This window comes from Pleuronectes platessa, chromosome 10 (assembly GCF_947347685.1).
Source record: "Pleuronectes platessa chromosome 10, fPlePla1.1, whole genome shotgun sequence".
Lineage (NCBI taxonomy): Eukaryota > Metazoa > Chordata > Actinopteri > Pleuronectiformes > Pleuronectidae > Pleuronectes > Pleuronectes platessa.
The window spans coordinates 25,535,772-25,561,779 of record NC_070635.1 but is presented as its reverse complement, the minus strand read 5'-3'; the positions used below and the strand labels follow the sequence as shown (position 1 = coordinate 25,561,779).

The window sequence follows — 26,008 nt, the reverse complement described above, 5'->3', positions numbered from 1 at the left end:
TTGTAAGAAGGAGAGGGGCTGTGAAATAGTGGTGGGAGCAGCGGGCGAGCCACCCCACAACAGAGAGGAGTGGGAGATTACAGGGAAAATGGCGCAAGGGGGATTCCTGTGGAAGAGGGGAAGACGTGACTCTAAATGGCATTGGAACATAGCATTAGCAGACTCTATTCAACAGTATGCAGGCTTAGTGAGCTCAGGGCATCAGGAGAGGTGGTCATGTTTTCTGGGCTGGTCAGGTGATGCTCGGTTTCCATAGGTGACAGGTGTAAGATAGATGGAGAGGAGGGGGAGGAAGGATGGGATCTGAACAGCTCCACTTGAAGACTTCTCTGCTACACCCTCACCTCTTTGTGACTGTCTCAATATTGTCAATGCCAGAAAGAAAAAAACAAATCCAATCTTAGACAAAGGAGGCCAACTCTGTAGGGTAACATCAAGCTAGGAGGTTCTAACAGAGCCCTTCATGCTTATGCAAACCTCACATGGTTGGGATAGAGTTCCATCAACAAAACATGTCACCTCCCTGTGAAAAAAAGGGGCCCAGATACGAGACTGAAACCTATCTCACACGGACCAAAATACTGTACTCACAGCTTCCATTTCACAGTCTGTGGGAGAGCGGGGTTCAAAAATCTTACATCAAAATTTTTTTTTTCAATCCAGCTATCCAAGGGGCTCAGATTCCAGTTACATTTCACATTGAATAGACTTGTGTTTCCAGCAGTCTAGCCCCTCTTCTAGTATGCTGGCTAGTGGAGCGATGACAGATTGGTTTCCACTCACTGCACGGGGGAGCACAATGGAGTGGCTTTGACAGAGTTAAGAGAAACAGTGCATCAGTGCACCCCCCCACCCCCCAATCTCTCCTTTTCCTCACACACACACACACACACACACACACTTCTCTCTTTCTCTCTCTCCTTCTCCCCTGGGGCTTAGAGAATGGATGGCCCTGTCTGACCCACGACACTGATGTCTAGTCCTCTACACTACTGTACCTACAGCACGCCTGTCTGCTCGTACACCGCTCTGTTCACTTTCATTCTCTCTCTCTCTCTCTCTCTCTCTCTCTCTCTCTCTCTCTCTCTCTCTCTCTCTCCTCCTCACACACATGCACACACAATATGCACACACACTGGAAGAGGGGCACCCATCTCTGTCACTCAGCGCCGACAGGCAGAGGTCAGCAGAGCTCAAGCACTAAAGCAACGTATCGAGCTCACAAGCAGCCAATATCGCTGTCATGAGGACAGACACAAGGCTTAACAAACTTAACAATGTAAAACTAGTGTCTTGAGGTGGCAAAGTAACATTTACTTTATCACTGTCCTAAAGTATTACATTTCATTCATCAGTACTTTATTTAAACAGATTTATTATCTGGTACTTTCCTCTTTTACTTCACTAAATATACCAACAAATATCTGTACTTTCTACTTCTCTACATTTTTACAATGCATTCAGTGACATGTTCAGATTGTTTTTTTTAAACATTTTTAAAAGTAATCAGTAATGACAGGGGAGTTGATTCACTGGTCCAATCAGAGTGGGCAGGAAACATGAGAACCCGCCTCCTGCAGCAGTACCATCCCTGGTGAAGAAGAAACAACCTGAAATGTTGTCCATTGCCAATGTGAGGTGACCCATGCAGGAAGTAGTTTGTCCTACATGTAGTGTAATAAAAAACAATGGTGTTGTATGTTTTCATCACATTAGGCAATAAACATTTTGTCATTTTTACTCTCACCTAACTAAGTATTCTAGTTGCCTGTGAGGGTGGTTGTGGTTTTTTGAAGCAAAATTGTCTCTACATCAATTCCATTATCTCAGCTCAGGGTAACTGACAGAACAGATTTAGTACCGCACTCTCTTTTTCTTAAGTTTAAAACCTGGACACTTCACTGCCCAGTACACAGTATTGTGTAAGGTAACATGAGGCCAGGACACCTCTGCCTTTACTGAATTAATGAAAGTGAAAACAGAAACACTGGTTGTAATAATGATATTGACACAACATTTAACTTGGATCAGATGTGAGCAACAATGTAAGCGACACATCCTTCATAGGCATATACTGTAAACTTAGTGCTTCTTAGTAAAGTTAGAAGAAGAATCAATGTCATGGAATCAATTGTATGAGTCTGCACCCAATCTTCCACATCTGCCAATTCCCTTGCAGTTAGTTTCGTTCACAAGCTCGTGCTGCGACAGTCTCAATCCAATCCTGCTTTTGACTTCTCTCACATCCAAATCGGTCGTATTGAACCTAACTGGACTATCATAAAACAACCTTGATTTCAGCTATTCAAGATTATCTCCACATGATTTCAACGCAAGATTATGATACAGGATTATTCAGCTCAGCCCACCTCACATTTTCAAATTGCTGCAACTTCACCTTTTAAGCTCATTGCTGAACCCACCTTGTTCATCCCCGTGTCCTTACCCATGGCATTGGACTTTAAGAGGGGTAGAATGGCTAAGATCCCTTGACCAGATTGCATGATAAAACAACCCACAGATAAGACACTGGTGCTAGAGGTGGATGTTCCTCCTATGCGTTCCAATGAGAAAAGAAAAAGTGTGATATCACACTGATACGGCGCTCTAAAGACTATAGGGCTGTGGGTTTTTCTTTCCATCCTGGTGGATGTACAATCAATAAAATGGATTAGCTGCAAACGTATGTATAAAGGTTATCGCCGAGCTCTCCTGCATGAACACAGTGGCGACCCCACAAAACAATTTTCCAATGTGTCGAGCTATTTCTTCAGAGAAAATCTGATTATGTTTTGCCCAACCTAAAAATTGATTTGCAGGGGTAAACATTATCAAAGGAAAAAATGGAACCTGCGCAATCAGACCCTATATGACATGAATTGTTCTAACTCTATTCTCTAAGCTGGTGGTATCATCGTAACAGTGTTGTGTGTTTTCTTTTACAGGTGCATCAGTGTTTCTCTTCTTCTGTCATGTTCTTTTTCCCCCTCTTCTCTGTGAGCTTTTTTTTACCAGTCAGTATGATCATCTCCTTTCTCCCTCAGTGCATCACAGTTTCACCTGGACTCACTTTCACTTGTTTAGTTCCACTCTCTGCAGAGTCCTGTGTCAACCCTCAGAGAGACTTTAACCGTGTGGTTTTCCATCACGCTGAGTGACGATCTAAACACCCCTCCACCCCAGTGATTCCTCTATCTCTATCTCTCCATCTATTTTCACTCACTCTCTCCCTCACACACACACTGTGCCCCCCCAAGCCTGATAAAAAGGCACCCCCCCTCCAAAAAAATAACTGTGTGCGGATGTGTAGAAAGGCCCCTCTCTCCAGCTCTCAGCTTTTGTCTCCGATTACCCCCCCCCACACACACTCACACACATACACACACACACCAACACCCACGCACGACCTCTTATATCCTCTCCGTCCACACACTCATGCACTCACACACATTTCTTCTCAACCTGCTCCTGAATCTTGTGTGTGCTTGTGTGTGTGTGTGTGTGTGTGTGTGTGTGTGTGTGTGTGTGTGTGTGTATGAGTGTGTGGCGGGGGTGTTGTAGGGGGGTTCGACTCTGACCAATGGCATCCAACAGCAGAGCTTTATCCCGAAGCACACTGACAATGCTTTTCACACCTACTTACCACAGCAGAGATGGGGGCGGTGGGCTGGATCATACCCAGGCCTAAAAGCAGGCTAAGGGTTTTTAGAAGACACACACAGAATGGACTCTTTAATTACTGACTCAAGATCCTGCAGTAGATTAAAAAACCTCGCGGAGGCTTATTTTCATATCCGCAGAATTTTTCAATGAATATAAAAATGGTCATTGATTATGCCGTTACGGGAGGGAAGCTAAGAAGGGAAATATAAAGTACATATAATCACATTAACTTGCAGTGATTAATGTAATAAAATGTGATCTTTTTTCCCCATCTGTATTGAACACATTCAATACTGAGGGGACATGCTCCAAATATTAAGAAGCCGCTCCTAAAAATCCACTTAACCGGTTCTGTGTGAAAAGACATCTGAGAGAGCGGTGCAGACAACTCATATAACATGCTTATACAGTGTAGATAGAGCGGGTGCATGTGCATGGATGGAAAAGTGAGAAAAATAATAAAAAAAAACGACTCGGATGTGCCTCTGCAGCCTGTGCACGTGCAGCATTTCAAGTCCAAGCAACTGTATGGTCCTCGCCTATCAGACTTACTTCCAGCCGTCCTGCATGATCAATACCGAAGCATTTCTCATTATTGATTTTACCATTATAGAGAAGTTAAATCTGCAACACGCTCTCATGTAGAATCCTGTGGAGATGGAGATGGAGAGAAGAAGCTTCCTCTTCACTCGCTGTTTTTGCCCCCCTTTTTTTTCTTTTTTTTTTAAAATGTGGTGCTTAAAGCAAGCTCAGTGTAGTCCAGGTACTTCACTCAGATGATTATAATGCCACGAGGGTGCAATACATCACTCTTATTAGGCACACTGGAGCACAATGGTATCATAATTAATGGTCGCAGCAGGATTGAACGCTGCCCTGACATGGAAAAGTGGGCCTACTTAAGCTCTACAAGGCATTTAAATATGCAGAGTGAATGGCACAACCCAAACCCTCCTGCTCTAAGGACAGCCCACGCTCATTAGCCTGACACCCTCCGTGGCATTGATACAAGGACGACGGGCTATACTTTCACACACACAGACACACATACACACATATAACACAAATCACAAGCACATACGCAAAAAAAAAAAACTGCATCCAGACCACAGCTAAAAGAGGTGACATGAAAAGAACGGTCTTGTCCCTCATCAGTGCCCATCACTTCTTTTACATTTTCTCTCTGTATTGTTGTTTTTGTCCCAAGGCTTAGTCTACACACAATGCAGATGGACATATGTGTGTCAGCAGCCATTATGCGAATTTTCGGTAATGGCGTGTTGGTCTGTGTGTGTGTGTGTGTCTGTGTGTGCGTGTGTGTGTGCGTGTGTGTGTGCTGGCAGTTAATATGGGTGCTGTGGCAGAGTGTGGTATCTGGTGCCTGTGCTATACTGTCTCGCAGGGGGAAACTGCTGTGGCTGTGCGTCGGGAGAACAATGCACATAAAAGGCTGTCGTAGGAAGCGTCTGGAGCTGACGTCTTTTACGTGGCTCTGAATGGAGCAGCGGCAAAGTGTGTGTGTGTTTGTGTGTGTGTGTGTGTGTGTGTCTGTGTGCATGTCGTTTATATGCTTACAAGTGAGACTGAACGGAAAAAAGCGAAACACCCCCTTGAATATGTTTGTAGAGAGAAACAGAAGAAAATAATGTGTGTTCCCGACTTAGTCATGTGTGCTGAAATGCGTGCGCCTGCATGTGCATGAATGCCGCCTAAACAAACGCGTGGGATTGTTAAGTCCTCTCAGATCGCCGTATGATTTGGATTTTGCTGTCCTTAACCCACCACACACCCCTCCCCCTCCCCCTCCTCTCCATAAAGCCAGCTTTACAACTTCTTCTCAATTGCTAATAGGGAAGCTTCAGCTAAAAGACATGCTTTCTCAACAGCTGCCAAATGCCTAAACCAGCCTCTCCTCTCCACCCTGACCGTGCTGAGTTATCGCGTGGCTCAGTGCAATCAATTATTGTTGCAGTGGAATCATTAATAATTTCCTAATGAAAATGATTCTGTTGATCTCTGTTGTCTTTTAATTAAACATAATTAGTCGGCTGCTCAGAGCTGTGGCGGGGACTCCTTTAGGGTACAATTTTGTTTTAATACACTGATAATGAAATTTTTACATTGTGTCAGTTGTTTAGTTATTATTCAGTCACACTATTTCGCTATGTTCCCAGATAACAGATAATAACCCTCGCACCTCCTATTCGCCGCAGTCAGTTTAAAAAAAGGAGGGTTGAAATGAACAATTACATTTTTGAACAGTAAGAGTCCTTTCCCTTTCGTCGTTTCATGCTGCCACTGAGCACTGAAGGAAGGACGGCAGTTTTAAGATTCATTTATGATGAGAAAACAAAACAAAAAACAACCTCATAATGTCTCAGTACAGTGAGTGTCTGGTTTTATAAAAAAAAAAAAAATGGTCAAATATATACTACATCTGTCTAGACACTAGTTCATCCTATGCCTCAGAGGTCTACAGCTATGGAGCAGTGGAAAGAGCAAATGATGGCAGAAAAAAGGATCTGATTGTGAGGATTTAGAGAATATGAAATAATACAAAGACACAGAGAGTTAGCTAATTCTGCACTGTCTGGGCTTATGTAAAACGGCCTAGTTACATTGGTCAATTTCTCCACTAACAATGGGCTAAGTTGCTCTGGAGACTTATTGGACATGCTGTATCTGAATGTGGTCTGGCCTAAGAGGCTTACAGTTGAAAGTTTAGGTGACCTCTGAATAATGCCACATAATGTGGTCACACTGAGTGTCTATAGTTTCACTGGGCTTCGATATCAGGTAACAATAAGGGACTAACAATGGGGCTCAAATTGAGAATGAATTGAGTCATATATTTTGCTATAGGTCTAAAAAAATGAATTGAACTACTACGTTTTAAAAACCAAATAATTACAATGGGTGACATTCCTTCATGGCACTGAACATGGGAACTGTACTTTATTTTCTTAGGACCAGGTACACTGTTTTACACTGGATTCTTCCACAAAAGGAAAAATAGAGACTAACATCTGCCTTAACACAGTTTGACTACAATGTACCTAAACAACCCAAGTATTAGTCCTCACCCTCAGATACACACACAAAGAAACATCTCCTGAAATAGGGAGTCATCATCGTCATGGTTACAATAATAGAAATGAGGTCAAAATTAGTGGTAGTGTGTAGCAATGTTGAGGAAAAGATTTGTGTTAAAATAAGTACTAAATTAAGGTTTAATGGCCCTTTGTTGACATGGTTACAGTAATGAATGTGGTACGGTTTGGGCTAAAAGAAACAATGTTGGCAGTCTCTAACACAAAACAGACTGCAGACTCTTGTGTGGAACTTTTCTTTTTTGTCAAATCCATCCACCCACCATCGTCCTAACACGTCCTCGCCACACTACGTCACCTGACTTCCTCCTTTGCTCCCATCATAATTGCTACAACCGTTAGACGAGACGTAACAATCAAACCTAACTCTGGATCGTTATAAGCTGCTGGCACAGGCGACCCATAGTTTTTGTTTTTTTACATGACCACTGTCCCCACTACAACAGTTGCTACAATCCTCCCAATCAGGCAAGTTTTCTGTGTCTGAACTTGGTCTCAGCTGGGAACATATTCAACCAGGAGATGTGATATGAAAGAATCAAAATGGGGCTCAGTTTCTCTCGGTGTTGAATCTCTCCTACTCTCCAGCTGTATTGTTTATCAATCTGTTGTTTATCTGTGGAGAAAACTCTCCACTGGTTTCTGTCTCTCTATGTCCCTGTCTGTCATTCTCTCTCTGCCTCTCTCCCCCCCGCTCCCCTGCATTACTGTAACATATAATTACTCTGCAGACTTGCTGCCTGTTTCTATAACTTCAGCGCTTCAAAGAAACTGTCGGAGTGTGGAGGAGAGCATTGTGGGAGTTCCAGGTGGATTTCTCGATAATGAGTTAGCGCAGTGGTAGAGTTGAGAGTTTTAGTAATGGCTGGCTGCTAAGACTCTTCCTGGGAGTTTAATGTAAAACAAACAGGGCCATGCTGACAGCCTGGGAAAAACAGATATTGCAAATTTCCTGCTTCCACTTCAGGGCTCTTGCTGCCACTCATTTTAAGAAAAGAAATTCAAAGAAGAATTTGTATTCATGAAATGACTCTGAAATGTGAATCATAATTTGAGACATTTAAGTGCCTCGAACATTACTCGTGCTCTTTGTATTCTCATTTTTTTAACGTTCCTGTCTTTCTGCTCATCGGGATGAAATGATAAAGACAGGAAAATAGAATACAAGTTGTCAGGGAAACATAGTTTTGCTGGCATTATTATTATTAGAATTAAAGGATCCAAACATGAGGCAAAAAAAGTCTATACTTGACACTACAGTTAGCCTGTCTAGGTGCTGATGTCCAAGGGCACCCCGCGGGGGACCGGACTACACCATCCTGCTGCTTGTTACACATTGCCTCTGCATGTATTATACATAACACACTGCAGGAATACAACTCTCCGGGGAATTATTTAGCTGAATCCTGTCCTCTCTCCCACAGCACACATTTCCCCGACTTCCTGAATGACAAGTTTCGGGGAGAGAGGATGAGCACTTGTGAAAAATATGAGGCAGAAATCCTAGTACATAACGCCCAACAGCTAAGGCCACTCAAACCAATCACCAGTCTTTACTTAAAGATATACTCCCCCATAGATTCACACTGGCAAGCATCCAGAGTAAACTGCTACTATCTTTTCAGGCAGCCATAAAGAAAGCCGAGACCACTGAAACGTGAGCCAAAGCATACTCTGCAAGCATACTGTGTATTGAGATATTCGCTGTTTTCCATAAGTAACGCATCTCAGGGAGCAATGAAGCAGCCAACAGAGGCGAAACAGTACAGTAGTGAAGATATAAACAATCTGGGCCTCAGCTTTCAAGGTGGGAAGAAAGTTCCCTGTTGGAACGAGGACCCTTTTTCCCGTTAGTCCACGCTGGTGTCGACACGATAAACACACTCTCAGAGCTGCTTCAGAAACCGCAGCGGAAAAAGACCAAACTCAATATTGAATTTGACAAAGATTTGATATTTTCAGCACGCGGACATTCAATTTCAATGTCACCTCCAGAGGGTGCATACACACACACACACACACGCAGATTGGAATATTTAACAGAGGGCGATGAAGAAGAATGTGCAGCCTAAATCGAGTCGAGACGCAAGAGTTAAACGGCTGAATGGCATCAAACACTTCGCCACTTTCCGAACTAAGTCCAAGTCCACCTAAAAAAAGAAAAAAACGACGCTAGGAGCAAAATGTTGAACTATTTTGGTTGGAGAGCTTGGAAAAAATGGACACCCAACAAATTTATCCAAAGCTCTGTGGCAAAGTTGCTACAAAGCTGTTTGAGTCAAGTATGGGCTTACACAGCATGAATATTTCTCTACCTCTTGGAGTCATAGTAGTGCTAAGTTTTCAAAATTGTGACATTATTAAAAGAAATCAATAATTCCCAAACTAAACATGGTAAAGCTTTTAGAATAATGAAATGCTGTCTGTCTATTTGATACTGTTGTTTTCAGCTCAGTGATCATCTCACAGCTACTATGAAGTGACAAGATAATTTACGTCTACTCTAAGATTTAAATTAATTCTTTGTATTCAACGTCCCCCTCTGTTATCATGTTTCATCAGTTGGCAAGTGTGTGCTGCTGCTTGCGGAGGATTTAGAGAAAAGAATTGATGCAGTACAGCACAGAGCAACTCTCACAAGGGAACAGCTAGAGATGTTATTGTGTTTAATTTAATAAGGTCAAAGTAGAAGTGACAAACAAAGCAAATGGCAGTGGTACACAGCTGAGGTGATGCTGCTGCATGTGATGTTATCTCTGCACACGCATGAGTGAAATTCTCCAGACGTTACAAAAAAAAGAGAGAAATCCTGTTATTGCCCTTTTTTTTGTCTCATACAGTCAGTTGCCGAGCAAAAAGATTAGAAGATTTTAAAGAAGTGCATAATCTTCTTTAACAGCTTATCAAAACTTTAATGATTTGGTGATAAAGAGCACAAAGTTAAGTAGCCGGTTAAGAGGATAACTCCCCAGTGCAGCCTAGTGATTAGTAGATGAGAATTGGGAGACCGAAAATCCGGGTTGCAAATCCCACTCCTGCCACTTATACACTTTGAGGGAGAGGAAGCTCCATTTCAGCTTTGGGGGTATTGTCACGGGGTAATCATTTTTGAAAAGTGATAAATGGAGCTCCCTTTCCCTCACTCTTTGGAATCCAAAACACATCTTTATTTACGTATTTATTTTTGCTCTGTCTCCCTGGTTAACACCCGTCAAGACCCAATTATAGGCTGTAGAAGTCTGGTGCTTTCATCAGAAGTGAAGCTATACTGGCTGCAGTGTCAGGGCTGTACACAGTTTAAGCCCCCCCCCCCCATTCAACGTGCAACAAAGTGAGCTCTACACATCCATGTTAGGCTGTTTTAATGAGGGTCTCCTCTGGACATAATGCAGCAGATTGAGGAATTTATCGAAATGTCCGTGGGTTATTTGTGTTTTTGCCACTTTTAGGGTCAATTCTGAATAAACAACATGGATTCCATGACACATATCCCCCCTACATATTTACATAAATCCATTTCTAGTGGGGCTTGTATGAATATCTGATTTATTAAAGATATACAGCTAAAGCTTTGCAGAATTAGTGAGAGAACAAATGAAGCAAAATGGCAAACCCATCTCCACTCGTGCTTTGCCTGCTATCTACTCTGAGATAGGGATTCACTTAATATAAAAGAGGGAAAAAAATGGGGGCATTAATTACCTGTGAAATCAAAAGACCATTAACTCTGTGTGTCAAGTGATGTTTCTCAGTTCCTAATCAGAGTTATAGCGATATAAATTACTCTTTGGATGAGAAAAACAGATATGGTGTGAGAGCTGTGTGCACGTATGTCTTTTTGTGCGTCCTTGCAGCTGTGCACTCACAATTGTTTTGTGTGTGTTTGTGACTTTGAGAAGCAAGGAGAGCGGGAAAGAGAAGAGAAAAAGTAGGAGAGAAGGAGAGAGAAAGGGAGGGAGGGAGGAGAGAGGCAAAGAGAGAGAGAGACAGGCGCGAGAGGAGGGGATGGAGAATTGTCAGTGTCTTTGCAGCGGTGCCGTGGTGTGTTGCGCTGCGGAGAGATAACAGGATGCCGGCGCTGCTTGCTTACCTTTGCTGTACACCACACAGTTGTTTTTGTTGTCTTCCGCTCCCTGCCAAGTCACATCCAGCAGCCACCTGGGGCCGGCGCTCAGCACCACCGGGACCGTGCTCTTCGTCTTCTGGACAGGAACAGATAACAAATACTAATCATTTGCTTATTTAGCTGATTAAAGAAACATTAATAACCACTGAGCTGTGCTCCACCGCTGCTCTGAATGGCCATAAACAGACAATTTCACAAACTATGAAGCACGTAACTTAAGTCCACCCAATCCCCCTTTTTTGCAATGCTGAGAAGATTTGGGGCAGGTTGTGTGCATGTGTGTGTGTGTGATCTGCAGCCGTAGTTGGAGTGGTGACAAATCGGTGCGAGAGCCTGCATTGTATAAAAAAAGAAGGAATTCTCATGCAGGATTGAACCCAATGATTCAGCCTCAGATCTTTTGGTTTAACACGAACATCTCAGGTGTCTGGGAATTATTTACAAAAAAAAGGAAAAAGGCTGGTGACTCTCCGAGAAGAGGAAGCAAGTGTTCTGCAGTGAACTTTGGGCACATTGTGCTTCGCTATCACTGTGATCTCACTATTTCCTGAAACATGCAGCGAAGAATTTAAAGAATCAGTATCCATTTCAAAGGGCGATTGAGGTTAGCGTTTTTATAATATGCTGGAAAATTATTCTGAATGTGTAAGGTCATTTTTCTTCCTGGTCAGAGGTCAAAAGTGGAGTTCTAGTTCTCAGAAAGGAAAAAAATAAAACAGAGTACACCATCCACCATAATAGATTCACATGCGGCACTGTCACCGGATTCACTAGCTCTATTTATACTCGTATGATTTGTTCTATTTTATTTCATTTTGTTGCTCTTTTTCTTTTTACGTCTTTCAAAATGTTGTGTTGATGGTGTTGTGTGTGTTTTTTTAATATGAGTGGGGTTGGGGGTGGGGGATATTGGTAGCAACATCTCAGGCAGCTGGGTACAGTAGGCTTTTACTCAAAGGCAAAATGTCAGTATTTCAAGGCCATTACTTGTGAACCCCGGGGCCCTCCTTCATTAGGATGTTACAGAAATAGTTTAGCAAAGAGAAAATGGGTTGGGGTGCAATCTCGACACTTCATTTCTTTTTCCATCTGAGGCAGGCGGCGACAGGACACTGTCCATCTGCCTAATGCAACAGAAAAACACTAGTCCTCTCCCGTGCTTTTCACTTATTTCTTCCCCGCAAAAGGCAACAACCTTCAAGGATAAATGCAAATGTCACTTGAGCATGTTAAAGGTCTGAATTGGCACAGATATGCACAAGAGATGAGCACTGTGCTCCGGCAGTGCGCCTGCATGCCCCCTCCTCCTCCTCCTCCTCCTCCTTCTCCACCTCCACCACTCGCCCATTTCTCTTTCCATGAACTCTATCTAGTCGGAGGCTGGAGGACATACAGCTTTTTTAGAGAGAGAATTATTCACCAGCACCGAATACATCTCAAAGAGACGATAAGATCGGTTTGGATTTTGTCTGCAAAATTAGGAAGACAAATGCACACGCTAAAAAAAGGCAGTTTTCTAAATAGTGCTCATATGTATAGCTCTGCACATTGGCAAACTACAGTGCCAAACTGATCAAACACAGACAGTAAATTGTGTCTATTGATATTCGTATTCCTTCTTCTGGCATCTTCTTATCCCGTCCTGGCAGCAGATGAGAGAGGACCTCTGTAATTTAAGCCATCCGCGATTTCACATTTCAAATTAGCCTCACAATAAAGTCTTCTATCTGGCTAACCTGAAAATCTCACACCCCTGTCAAAGGAGCAGAGCAGACCGGCCGATTGTTGCTACGGCGACTATCTGAAATGGGAATCAGATTAACCCTTTCTTAGATCTCCAGACTGGAGCCATCTCTTATTCAGCAGCGAAAGGCCCCTCCGCCGTCCCTCTGAGACTCTGGGAATTCATGATATTCCAGCTGCTCTCAATGTAGCCAACAGGGACAAAATTCCACATTAACCAGACACCTTCCCACTGTTACAAATCTGAAGAAATAATCTCACTAATCACACATGTTCCTTTAGTTATCATTTTAAGTTAGAAATTCGGATGATGGCTATATAGTCTATTATTTTGATTTGACTGTCAATTGTTTCTTTCTGTTTTCTTTTCTTTCCTTTTCTTTTGCCCGCTGGAAACTGAGCAGCAACAACCCGTGGCAGCCTCGGAGCAAATTTACATAACGCATCTATAGTGACAATGGTGGCCAATGTTATCTGCGAGCATGCTGCATGTAGCAGCCGTCACAAAGACAAAGACATGCAGGGGAGCGACTGCACACACAACATATTAAGGATTAAGACGGAGTGGCGTCACTGCGTGGAGGAGGTCTGCAAATGCAAATGAAAACATTTGTACAACCGGATCAGCTGGTCTGAGTGTCCGAGGCCAGAAGAAATGCAGATTGACAGCCAGAAAATTACAATTTCCCTGCAGCGCGGGAGTATATGATGAAATGCTTTTATGGAAACAAACTCACTTTTCTCCTCAATACATAACAGCTCTTCCCTGTCCAAAGCTACAATCTGAGTGGAGTCTGTAAAATATGCTGACCCACAATGGATACATTAATGTCAGTTGCATAAAATCTAAAAAAGAACTAAAAATAAACAAAACGAAAATGATGCATTTTTCTGTTTACAAATTTTGAATGAAATATCCATGATGTCAAAAATGCAAAAAAAACTGTATATAATATTATTTTCAGAGTTACATTTATTGTTTAATCATTGTATATATTTGTAATAGATAATAGATAATAGTACACAAGTAAATTGTATACATATATATGTGACATTTTTTTTCATAGAGATACAGTGTTTAATATCAGTTTACAGTCTATTATCACTGTCAGAGCCTGTAAAATCCCCTCTGGCCTGCGTCTCTGTGTAGTGTGTTATGGTTTATCCACCCACTGCCTTCACTCCAGTGGTTTCAATACTCTCTCCGTAATTTTTTTTTCCTGAGCTCTGTTAACGTTCCTCGTGTAAGAGATACAGCGACCAAAACAGTGTAGTCAGCGAGGAAGTGATTACAAACTGATGCTCCAAATTCGCTATAAAATGAAAATCAATATTTCCACAAGTTGCTGCAACATAAAAGATAACCTTCATTGATTTTTCTAGACTTAGGCCTCTGTGATAAAATCTAATATAAATTTTCAGCCACACGGATTTGGATCAGAGCGGAGCAGGGGCTGAACGATAAGTTCCGTGCACATCTCTCAGACTCAAATTTTTTCCCCTTCCCCTTCTCCCTCTTCCAAGGCAGGGCTGTTCTATTTGTGATTGGCCCTGTGTGAGCAAAAGCTTCTATCAGGAATCTGTTCTAATTTTTATTACTGAGAAGCTAAAGCCTGTTCCAGATAATTTGGAAATTTCAGGGGAATTGTGATAGAGCTGATGGCACAGCCGGACTGGCTCCAGAAAGGAGCTAACCTGTAATAGCCTCTGTGGCTGCGCTGATTAAATGTTGCCATAGATGAAAGACCTGCCATCACCGCAATAAATTAACCAATCACACAAATCCCAAGTCGCTGCTAATCCCTCCTTGATACCATGATCCTCTGATCAGCTGAAGGAGGTGAAGAAGAAAGTGGCTTGTGACACTCAGCCTTCTTCTAACTCCCTGCTTCCCTGTGTAAACAACAAGCTAATGATATCACCGCTGACCATTTCACATCCACTGGCTACTCTTAACCCGCTTCATGGTCAGGGCAGGTGAAATCAATACAAACCTGGGTGAGAATGATTATTTTCCTCATCGCAACACTTTTTTTTCTTCCCCCCTCCCTCCGCCAAGGTCACTGACTGGCACTGTATCTTGTCTTGATCCCACAGCTGCGGGATTTAGACAACTGAGAGATCAGAACCACTCTGTCTGAATATCTCAAGACATTCACTGGCTTTATATCCTGCTTTCAACACCCACTCGCTATGGAGTAGTGCCATTTTGAAACAAAAACACCAGTTGAAATATTTCAGTGGATAATAGTATACACATATATTTTTAAATATTGTCTTTCTTTCTTCAATAAACAACTACTTTTTTCTCTTGACTTATTAAGTATTTTTTTTAACCCTACATTACATTTAACCTTGCGTTAACGTGCTGCAGCGATATAACCATTTTAAAGTGTCGCATTCTGTTCAGACAACACCAGCAGGAGTATAAATATAACCAAGCTTATGGTTATGGGTTATGTCAAGTTTATATGTTCTCTGTTTCTAACATGGGAGTGAGGATAAAGGATTTGTACCTGTTTTACCAGTCAGTTTACAGCAGACAGCACACTCACACCTTGATAACGTCCATTGCAATTAGTTGTTCACTGCGATGAAACAAATTGCATGTGGTCAACTGGAAATTTCATTAAGGGAGATTTTCCTCCAGCTCTCGTTATCGCTCTGCGTATTAATATTTTCTTAGCCTCAAGGATGGCTGAGTTGCAAGGGTCTTTTTTTGTTGAATAAAATGGCCAAAGCCAAGCTCACCGTCTGTGTTCTCCCTCTACTATATCCACGCGGAGGGAAACTGTGTATGTGCTTAGTTAGGAGCTGCATATTTTTCATTGTGCCCTGAAATAACACTCTGTGTCAACATCCTACATAAAGTGGGAAATACCTCCATTTCTCAAGTCTGCTTTTGTGTCATTTTCTCCTCTTCTACATAGCCACGGTAACATCTGCTGAAATGAAAAGATACCTACATACTGCTTTCATTCCTTCTTCACCCCCCCTATCTCCTTCTCTCTGAGGCTATAGCATCTGCTATTGGGAGACTAAATAACAGAAATATGCAGGAATTGCACACTAATTCCCTTTAGAGATAGATCTTGGCTGGTGCTCTGTCATAAATCAGAGAATTTCGATATGAAATGAGGCAAGCTGCTCTAATCATTTCTGCATTTCAAATTGGATCACTGGCTCAATCGCTTGGCTTTTAAACTGCTTGCCTAAGAGCAAATGTGAGGTGGGAGATAATTCAGCTGAAATCTCTGCCTGCTCTGTGCGGCGGTTAGTTTACTGCTTGAGTGCAAGAGAATGCTTTTTTTTCTTCTTCCCTTAGCCCATCTTTCTCTTTTCAACTTTGTTAAATTGACTTTTCATTTTAAAATCGATTAAAATGAGAGAGAGAGTCACTGCTGTTCCCGGAATCTTTAAAGGGACACCCATCACTGTGCGCATGTCCCTTTATTTGGCTGCTGCTATCATGGCGGCGCTATGGGGAATAAATATTTTCTCATTTAAATCACCTTTTATCCTGCTGACTGGACTGTACGCATCAAAGTTCATGTGCTGCATTAGCTATTGCTTATTTCACTCCATTTAAAAGCTCGCAGTGGCTGTATTCATGTTGACTATGGGTGGTATTGCATGATTACTGTATGTTCAGTGACTTTTCTAAGACATAAAAGATTGGTAATAGGGCAGATTAATCATTGACTGCTCTGGGTTTTGATTAAGGGAAAATGTAGAATTATCAGTAGAATATTTTGTAATATTTTTAAGCATAATAAATAATATAAAAAAATAGCATATGCTTCTTTCTAAATCAGGGAGAAGAGGAGTGTAGAATATAGATTTATAGGAAGAGGAGACTCAATCAAACCTTCAAAACCTTCAGGCACACTGAGGTGCTCCAACTCTAAAGCCAAACAGTTTAGTGTAAGCTGTTACCTGCCCTGAAGACAAGCAACCCCCTTTCTCCACCCCTGCCTTCCTTCCTTTCCTTTCTTTTTCTTCCTTCCTCTCCTGTCCTTTACATTATTTTTTTGTACCTTTTATTTCCTTTCCTTTTTCATTTCCTAGCCTTATCTCACCACTTCTGTCCTTCCTTTTTCGTTTCCTTCGTTTTACCTCCCCCCTCTCATCTTCTCTATGCCATCTCTCCTTTCCTTTTATATTTATACATCACCTGCACCATTCTCTACTCATCCAGGAGGAACTTTTATTTGAATCGTCTTTATTTCCAGCCATCTCTAGCCCTTCAGCGTCAAATTACAATGTCGCCAACTGTCTTTGTAGTGGAGGGTGTTAAATTCAGTGCCGTAACTCTGGAATGTGTATGTCCTGAGATTCATTTAAAGTTGTAAACAAGAGAAGGTTGACTTTGTAATGTGTGTGCTCCAGGACTTAATCACGTCTTGGCGGTAGAGTCATGTACTTTTTGTGTTTGGCTTTGGTCAGAGGACAGAACAGTCCTGTCGCTTCACTGCTCACCATTTGAATTATTCGAAATTTCCCATTTGAATTCAATTGGGGAAGGACTTGTTTGATCTTTTGCATGTAAGTTGGGGCTGACTCCCGGAGCAGCGAGAAGCTCTGCAAGGGAACATAATAGGGAACCTGGAGCCGGTAATGTTCACCTGTATGGATATTACCATGGCCCCTGGGGGTCACGGCGGCAGGTGGCGTATTCTCTGGACAGAACTACTCTTTCTCTGTTGGGAATAAACATGCGGATGGGGGGATTTTTTTCAAAGAGGAAGAAAAAGGAAGTCAGGAGTCAATCAGTCAATGGGGTCACAACAAATTCCTGCTCTCATAGCCACACATGGAAGACTTGGATCAGTCACAGGCAGCGAATAAAGACAACAATAAAATAGAAGGCATGATGCTTGAATAAAGCCCCTGACTTTAGATAAACCTCAGTGCTCCTTAGGTATTGGATTTTAATATTCTTTGAACTCTCCTCTCTTCTCCGGCGGAGTTATAAATTGTGTGCTATATAATGTATTTGATTTTGAATTTCAGGGGACCCTCTCAGTTAGTGCAGCCAATCGCGGCTCGTAATAATTAAAAGAAAACCCAAGCTCTTTCCAAATCAGTGTTATTATAAACATGATGGAAAGTATAATTAATTAAAAGAAACACTCGAGGCAAAGAACAGGCAGAAATACATGAAACGCATCTCAGACGTAACTTTGTGCTAATGATGAACAAACTGAACAAAGGTATGTGTGTTTTGCATACCACCTGATCGACTACATTATTCTGCAGTGCTCCATAATTTGATCTCTGAGTGCACTTCTGAGAAATGGGGTCTCACTAAATCCACCGTCAAAGACCAACAATATTTACACCAAGTTAAGTAAATAAGATAAAGATGGTGAACTTGCCCCTCGCTAAATGCATTAGACGTGAACTCTCTTATCTCAGTCACAGCACATGCACTGTTAAAAGATGGGTTTCCCGAGCTGGAAGTGGTCTTTGTTACCCAATTAGTTTGCTGACGACCCCGTGGTATAATATTCCTGCTTCGACAGCTTCATACACATCCATCTAATGAGGCGCTGCTGGACCACCACGGAGTGAATGGACACTGTCCAGACCTTCATCTCCTCCAGCACCTATCAGCTTTCTTATCTTCAATTCTAACCCTTTTTTTGGGGTTCAGAAGGCTTCTATTTTTCTGCCTGGTTTGTTCATTCTTCCAGAGTCATATAAACAGGGGTTTTGTCTTTTGGAGGCCGAGAGCCAACTAGGCTGAGGGCTAAGGCCAGGGCAGGGGACAGTGAGGACTTATCAAGGTCTACCGGCAGGGGTCTGCCTCCCTGCAGGGCGGCTGTCCTTCTCTCTCTGAGAGAGGTAATTCACTGCCTCTGTGCCTCTCCACTTCCTTCACCAAGAGGATTCTCATAACACACAGCATGATTTGAATTTCGATTTTAAGATCACAACTTGATTGATTTTTAATGTAAACAGTATTTTTTTTGTAGCCATTGTTAGATAATCAAGTCTTGATTTGTAAAAATTGTGGATGATATTAAATAATTAAAATTCTTTGAAAGGATAGGCAACCTGTTATATAGTGTGATATAAGTAGGATTGGGATATATTTTGGGCGTATAATCCTTTTTTGATGAGACGGTAACGATAGGACGAATTAGGAGAGACAGTGAGGATATGCAGGACGCACGCAGTATCATTGGCGCCCTGCATATGGAGGCCTGAGCCCTCCACCATAACCACCATTTTTGTTTGGAATGTGCCAGATTGAGGCCATATGGTCCAAATTATAACATGTATTTAAAATGTAAAAATAAACACAAAAAACTAAATAAGTCGTTTTGTGACTAACTGCAGTGTGCACTCTTCACATCGAGCAAGAGCTGGTGGCATTGAAAATAAATCTTATGATTATAATTAACATCTTACAACATCAAGAACATCTGACGTAGACACCTGCTTGCTACGTCTACAGTCACAGCAGGGGCACTGGTCAATCTTCTGTTCAACTTTCACCAAACCCTGCTCTGTACTCACTTTGTCCTGGAATACAAAGACAACGAGGGGATTGCAAATGGAAACAATGGAGGATTATCTGCACCACTTTTCAAGAAAGTTGTTTCAACATATCATAAGTTACAGCCATGACAGTGACAGATGGCAAAGCAGCTGGCATCACTCAACTTTGTTTCACTTTTCTTTCGTTTTGCATCTTTTTCTTCTTCTGCCTCATGTGCCTCGCCTGCAATAGAGGTCTGCTGTGTATTGAAGTGTTGGATAGTCATTCATTTGGGAAGACATATTGCAAACTGTAATACAGGGCAATATGTGTGAAGCCAGAGACTTGTGAGCTTGACTATTGTTGCCTGTCAGACTAACGTGTAAAAACTGAAACCTGGCTTTGCTGAGGTATGTCACAGCTACGGCATCATCTCCACAAATCTGTTTCATGTAGAAATTCCTTTTATAAAATTCTGAGATAAGCATGTTAGTGATAGCGTGTGACTTGTTAAAGTGTTTAGCTATCCCAAATGGAACAGTTGTTCATGAATGTTAATGCCCATACTAAGCTGTTTGTGTGCTTACGACATACAGATACCATAAGCACACAGATACTACATCTCTCCAGTGTGACAGTTTGTTATTGGGACTGCGTGATGGGCCACTGGCTGACAGTTAACACCCAGAGAGTTGTGAAGGGGTCAGGGACATCCAGCTCACCACTCAGCCCCGTGGACTTCAGAACTTCACTGCTGCTGCTCTGATGTTGCTGAATGCTTGTATACATATTACAGTTACAGCAGAGCTTATAGTTATAGTAGCATGGCCACATCTGCAGCATATGTGCGGACTGAACCATGTTTAAATGTGAACTCTGTAGGATAATCTTAATCTCTTTTAGGTTTATGTAGAAGGACATGACTAGGGGAAAAAGCATAGTTGTGCTTTTAATTGTAGAGGCTGGAAATTAAATTCTAAACGTGGATGTTTTCAAACTTTGTTGTGTTTGGACAGAAATCTGTTGCATATCTGTGCAGCACAAGATAATACTTTGTTGTATTTAAAAAATACTAGTGTTAAAAATCTTAGTTATGTCAAGTATTAGCAATCATACTATATCAGCTAAATGTAGCCCACATAAAGTATCAAAGTAGAGGTAGATGTTTTGCTGGCCCTACTTGTCAAATATAATTACATATTATATCCTCTTCATTGATGGAAATTATTAATAACCACTTCAATTACTTGGTGGATTGTAATACGGATTACTTTATTTTTGCAGGTGGAGATATTTTAACTACTCCATATAGTATAGTTTAGAGTTAGGGTTGATAACTATATACATATTTTATTTTAAAATGCTATTATTTCAGGCGTTAGAAACTACAATTGTAATAAATGTGGTTGAGTAAGAAGTGTAGCATTATAACAGTGTTGGTGTGACCAGAGCTGAAATGATACAAAAGACTGACAGTGGTTGATTTGTTTGATAAAGACAAGATCGTAGATCCATGTGATACAACAACAGGATTTACAAGAAGTTTGGTCTTAATTTCAAGAAATACTGTTCCTGTTATTAACTGTGGTTTATGTTTCATAATTATTAACTGTAACAATGGTGTATTCATGAATAGAAATGCTATGCAATGTATGCAAATAAAGTTCATATTTGAAATTAAAATAGTCTGATTGTATGCTACAACTACAATGAATTACGCTGCAAATGATCTCTGTGTTTGTTTTGATCTCGTCACTGTACCCTGGGCATGTCTGAGGAAACCATGCAGCCATTACAGTGAGCACAAAGCAAATCAGTGAGTCCTGCTCTGCTTATCAGGGGACCTGCCATATCAGTTTGGGTAGTTGTGTTGTGATGTAAGGACAGCAAAATGTCAGGTTCACTTGTAGATCAAGTCAACCATGCATTATCTCTCAAACAGCGGCGCTTGGCTGTGGCTGTAATAGCTCTGACTAGCTGACTGACTGGGTGCGTCAGATCTAATACATGGAGCTGTGGGCAGCAATGAGTTCCAGCCATGCACACAGAAACTTTGAAAGTGCAGGCTAAGGAAAATAGAAATAGCACTAAAACGATGGTTGTGTCTTTGTTATGCCACAGCGTTACACTCTTTCCCCATCAAAGTCATAAACAAACAACAGTGTTATGTTGATCTGTGCTAAAAAATATTTAAACATTTAAAGGGCTATATTTAATGAAATGAGCTTGGCTGTTCCTCCCTTTTAATATATTTTCAATATAAGTACATGAAAGCAATCGATAAAACCATTGATAAATCTATATGGATGACATTGAGCGAGGGAGAGCAGGCCAGATAATTACCATTTTACCCATCTGAAGAGACCCTGGCCCCGATATTGGTTTAAACCCAAGAAATAATTGATGCATGCAATCACAAATTGGTTCTCCGCCTAAAATTTGGGCCCATTATTTCATTAGATGAAGCCACATTCTTTGTGCCAAAATTATTTGTGTGTCCAACACAGAAATTCAAATCCTGTTAGTCCTGATAATGTGCAGTGTTTTCAAACCATATCCAAGACAGAGTAACTTTCAGATGGAATGCACAGGCCACCTTTATATGCAAACATAAAACAGAATATTTGCACTTCCAATTGTTGATATTTTTGGTTTAATGGTTAGTTTGTATATATGTATGTGAATGCATATTTGATTGTCTGTGTGTGTGTGTCATTTAGCAACTATGCTACAGAGAGGTCCTATCCTGGGGTGCCTTCTTGCATATGTAATTGGATGTTACTGTAAATAATTGCCTGGGCATGTGCCAGTGTGATGATGGTGATGATTTGTGTGTTTGTGTTTGTGTGTATGTCGGCTAATGTGTGACTGTATGTGTGCAGAACATGTGTGCATCATTCTGTATGCATGTGTGTGTGTATGTGTGTGTGTGTGTGTGCGAGTGCATCTGCCCCATCCGTACTCCACTCTCAAGTCCCACTGATTCTCCTTTCCAGCCATGTTGAATCCTCTTTTCCTTATCAGGCGAGCCCAGGCCTGCATCAGGCTCTCCTTGCTATGACAGAGGCTACAACAATAGGCCTGCGATACCGCTGCTTAGCGCTGCGTTTCGGAGGGGAAACCTGCCACGGGCGCAGATTAACTACAACACACACACACACAAAATAGATTGCAGCCTCCAAAACAAAACATTTTTCAGAATGCCTCCTCTTGATTAATGAAGCAATGACAAGAAGAAAAATATAATTTCTGAAACAGAAAAATCCGCCACCACTTGTTAAAGTTTAGGGCTAGCTAACAATAAACATATTGGAGGGAGAGGGTGGGCAAAAGCAGTTAGATAAATGGCTTGAGTGATGTGCTGAATAATTTCTGGAGCATGTTTTGGTCGCACAGGCCCATATTCCTACCCTTGTACTAAATTACACAATAATCACACTCCATCGGTTGACAGCCTCTGTTCTCTCTCTGTCCCAGGTTAAAATTAGGACAGTATCTTGACATTTTCGCTCTTCAGTAGCCTACAAACTAAAGCTCTCTGTTCACAGCCGAAATCGGCACACAGTCTGCACACGCACCCATGGTGCGCTTATGCCCTCCCACACACGTGCACAGACAGACACTGTGGTATAACCCAAACCTCACACTTACGTGCACGTACACTCAAATTTGGGGACACACCCTGTTTAGGCACAAATACATTTAGCAGCTTGTTCTCATGGACAAATCAGCAAAATAAAATGTCCACTTAAAATTTATACAATGATAGAGCTAAAAACAAAAACACGTTATTTATCTCGAAAATCTTGAAGAGAAGATGCTTTGATATTGTAAAAATATATATGAATATTTATTATATAATAATTATTGTGTATTATGTAATGATACTTTTTCAATACTGTGTTAAGAATAAATTGGTTATTATACTTAATTGGCCTATAGCACTTACTGACTTTTATTTTGTCCTTGTAACCTGTTTCCTAGCCTTTGTATCAGGGCCCCTGTGTGGAAAACAGATTACTGTTTTTATCAAAGACCGATGCTCACAGCAAATATACAACAAGTGTATTAAGATGGCAGAGAAGATAAAGAAACTGAAAGACTTACGTATTTCAATTACTATGTAATTTGCACCGAAAGGCCCTCAAAACATATAAAGACCAGAATTCTATTGAATCCAGACTCATTACAGTGCACCTTGACTAAGCCCTAGTAATTAGCATTGGTAAGGCATTGTACAAGAGGCGGCAACACTCTCATCAACACACATACAACAGAGCTCTAAATCTGCTCCTCATTAATAGCTTGCCTCCCAATCAATTATTAACACCTACAATAGGAGCCAGGCTCACGAGGGCCAGGCCTCTTACTCCAGGCAAACCGTGGGCCACCTTCTCCTCCCAGTTCTGTCCAGCATAGGTAATTACCGCTTTTAAAGACACCTGCTACTCAATAGCTTCGACCCAGACTGTTAATTTAGCTCCCCGATTGCAGACATTTATGTCTGAGTGTCACTATTAATTTGTGTTAATTTGGAGAGCGTGAGGAAGCCGGGCAGAGGCGTTGTCGGCAGCCGGCTGAATGTGCTCGTCGCTCACCTGCGCCGGGGCTGCGGCTGTAATTGGAGTCTAATGGTCTGATTGATCAGTGAGAGAAGTGAGGGATGAGACGGCGCTCTGGCAGCTCCATCAGTCAGACAGGGTGAAGAGAGAAGAGGAGGAGGAAGAGGAGCAGAGCAGGGAAAGCGGCTGACAGCAACAGCAAAAGGCTGGGTCCTGGGTGTTTTATTCACTTATGATTTTCTTTTCTCTCTTGCTTTTTGTCTCTCTGTCTGTTACTTGATTTGAGAGCTCCCTCTTCTGCTTTCCTTAGTCTCTACAAAGGACTCTAACCCGGGCCAATTACTATGTTTTCAGTTTAGACTGTTCCTCTCTTTCAATATGCATAAGAGCATTTTCTTTCCCTGATTAAACTGGTTTTGCTTTACCTAAGCAACACCCTGTTATTGTCTTAGCATCTTAAAAAATATTACACGTGAAAACTACTTCTGTATTGGGATAAACATGTTTAATCTTTTCGATAAAGAGCACAAAAAGATGGCAGAGTAAGACGAGACATATTAGCTGTCCAATACAGTGCAGTGTGATTGTGCTAACAGGTCTTCCAACAGCAATAACTATAACTCCAGTACCTCATGCCAAGCTGAGCCCCTGGGGTCTACAGACCTGCCACGGCCGACCCATCAGCTGTGAAATCTGCTTTACTCTTTGATAAACGGTCGAGATGTGACCCTATCTCTGTCCTGCAGATGCCCAGATTTCCTGTCATGCTTTTTCTCCCCCGCTTCCTCTCTCTCCAACACTCTCGCTTTTCATTCTTTCTTTTTCAAGCTTTATACAGTGCCTCTCTTTCCAGGGCTGCCCGGACAACTGCACGAAACGCTCCACTCACCGCTCTTTCTCAGCATCATCCATCACTCCGCTCGGCTACCAAGGCCTGTCGTCCACAGGCAGCCAGAGCCACATCGGCTCCCAGGCCACAGCGCATGTAGCTAGGCCAGCTCCTATTTGCTGCCTCTGGGGACTGGTAACTACCCTCCCCTTGTCTTCTTTCCTCCCATCCTTCCCTCAACAGAACTACTCTCCAGACGCAAGTCGGACTTAGAATACTTTCATCCTAAATGGCTCTGCATGTGATTAAGTCCTGCTCCTGTCCAGTTAATGCAAAAGTCTGCACAAATTGACTGTATTTATTGTAAATCATTTTAAAGAGTCATGACACTTAAGTCCCTCTGCGGGCATGATGCCAAGAATTGAGAAACAGACCTATGAACCATACGAAGCTGCTTGCCAAAAATAGCTTGACCTCAAAAAAGCCCTATCTTAAATGACATGTCTATATGTAGGGATGAAACATGTTTGATTTCAGAGAGGTCGAATCAATATCTCACTAGCGGGCCCTGTGTTTTCAAGCAAGAGAGAGGTGTCACTCTTGCAATATACCTGGGTGTCTTGGGGTAATTCATTCACCTATTCACATCTAAGGGTTGAACTAAATCTGAGAGAGTAAAAGGAGATTGAATAGTCTGTGGAGGTCGCACATCATAAGAATAACTGGGACAGCCTCCTAGCAGAGTTACAGACCCATGAAGCAATGAGCTTTTATTTCTATATCAAACCCTTGGTGCTGCCTTTTGAACCCAGCACTGCTGCACTGGCCACGCTGACATGCATCAAAACTATCTACTTTTTTTTTCCCCCTCCACCCTCCTGTCTCTTTCCTCCCTTTCCTCATCTCACATTTGTTATTTCAAACCCCCCCCCCCCCCCCCTTTCCATCTCCAGGTGAGGCATTCAAGTTTGTTCCTGTCTTGATGTATCTGTGTTTGAAGATCGGCACAACTCCCTCGCCTCCCACTGAAATAACTGAGATATTAGGGATGTTGTCAACGGCTGCATGTTTAACAAGGCAACAGCTCAATGTCTCGAAAAGAAAGAAAAATAAAGAAATAAACCTGTTCAACTGTGAATGAGATGATTCCCTATGGATGTGCAAAAACACAAAAATTGACTGATTCTGGCACACCCAGTATTCAAGAAACAACTAACACTGTGTAAAAACTTGCACTGAACCAAGAAAGGAGGCTCAGTAACAACACATGCCAGTTGAATTGACCTGGCCCTTAATGAGCGATAGTGAGAAGCTGCTAACAGGCAGTGCCCCATTTGAGAGATGAAACTTGGGAGAGGAGGAGGGCAAGAAGCAAAGCATTGAAAGTGCCCCCATGAGAATAGACACACATGAGATCCTTAAGCAATATGCCAGAGCTTCTCCCTCTGCTTTTAATTGCGAAGGAGGTTCGGCATATTCTATAACCCC

The 26,008-nt window shown here is 41.9% G+C and overlaps 1 protein-coding gene across 1 annotated transcript in view; it reads right to left on the bottom strand.

The window, feature by feature from the left end:
- The window catches only part of zfpm2a (zinc finger protein, FOG family member 2a), a 122,716-nt gene that overhangs the window by 32,349 nt on the left and 64,359 nt on the right, over positions 1-26,008 (bottom strand). Inside the window, exon 5 of the mRNA XM_053432048.1 lies at positions 10,864-10,975. Coding sequence (XP_053288023.1) covers positions 10,864-10,975 — 112 coding nt within the window. The remainder of the gene's footprint in view (positions 1-10,863; positions 10,976-26,008) is intronic.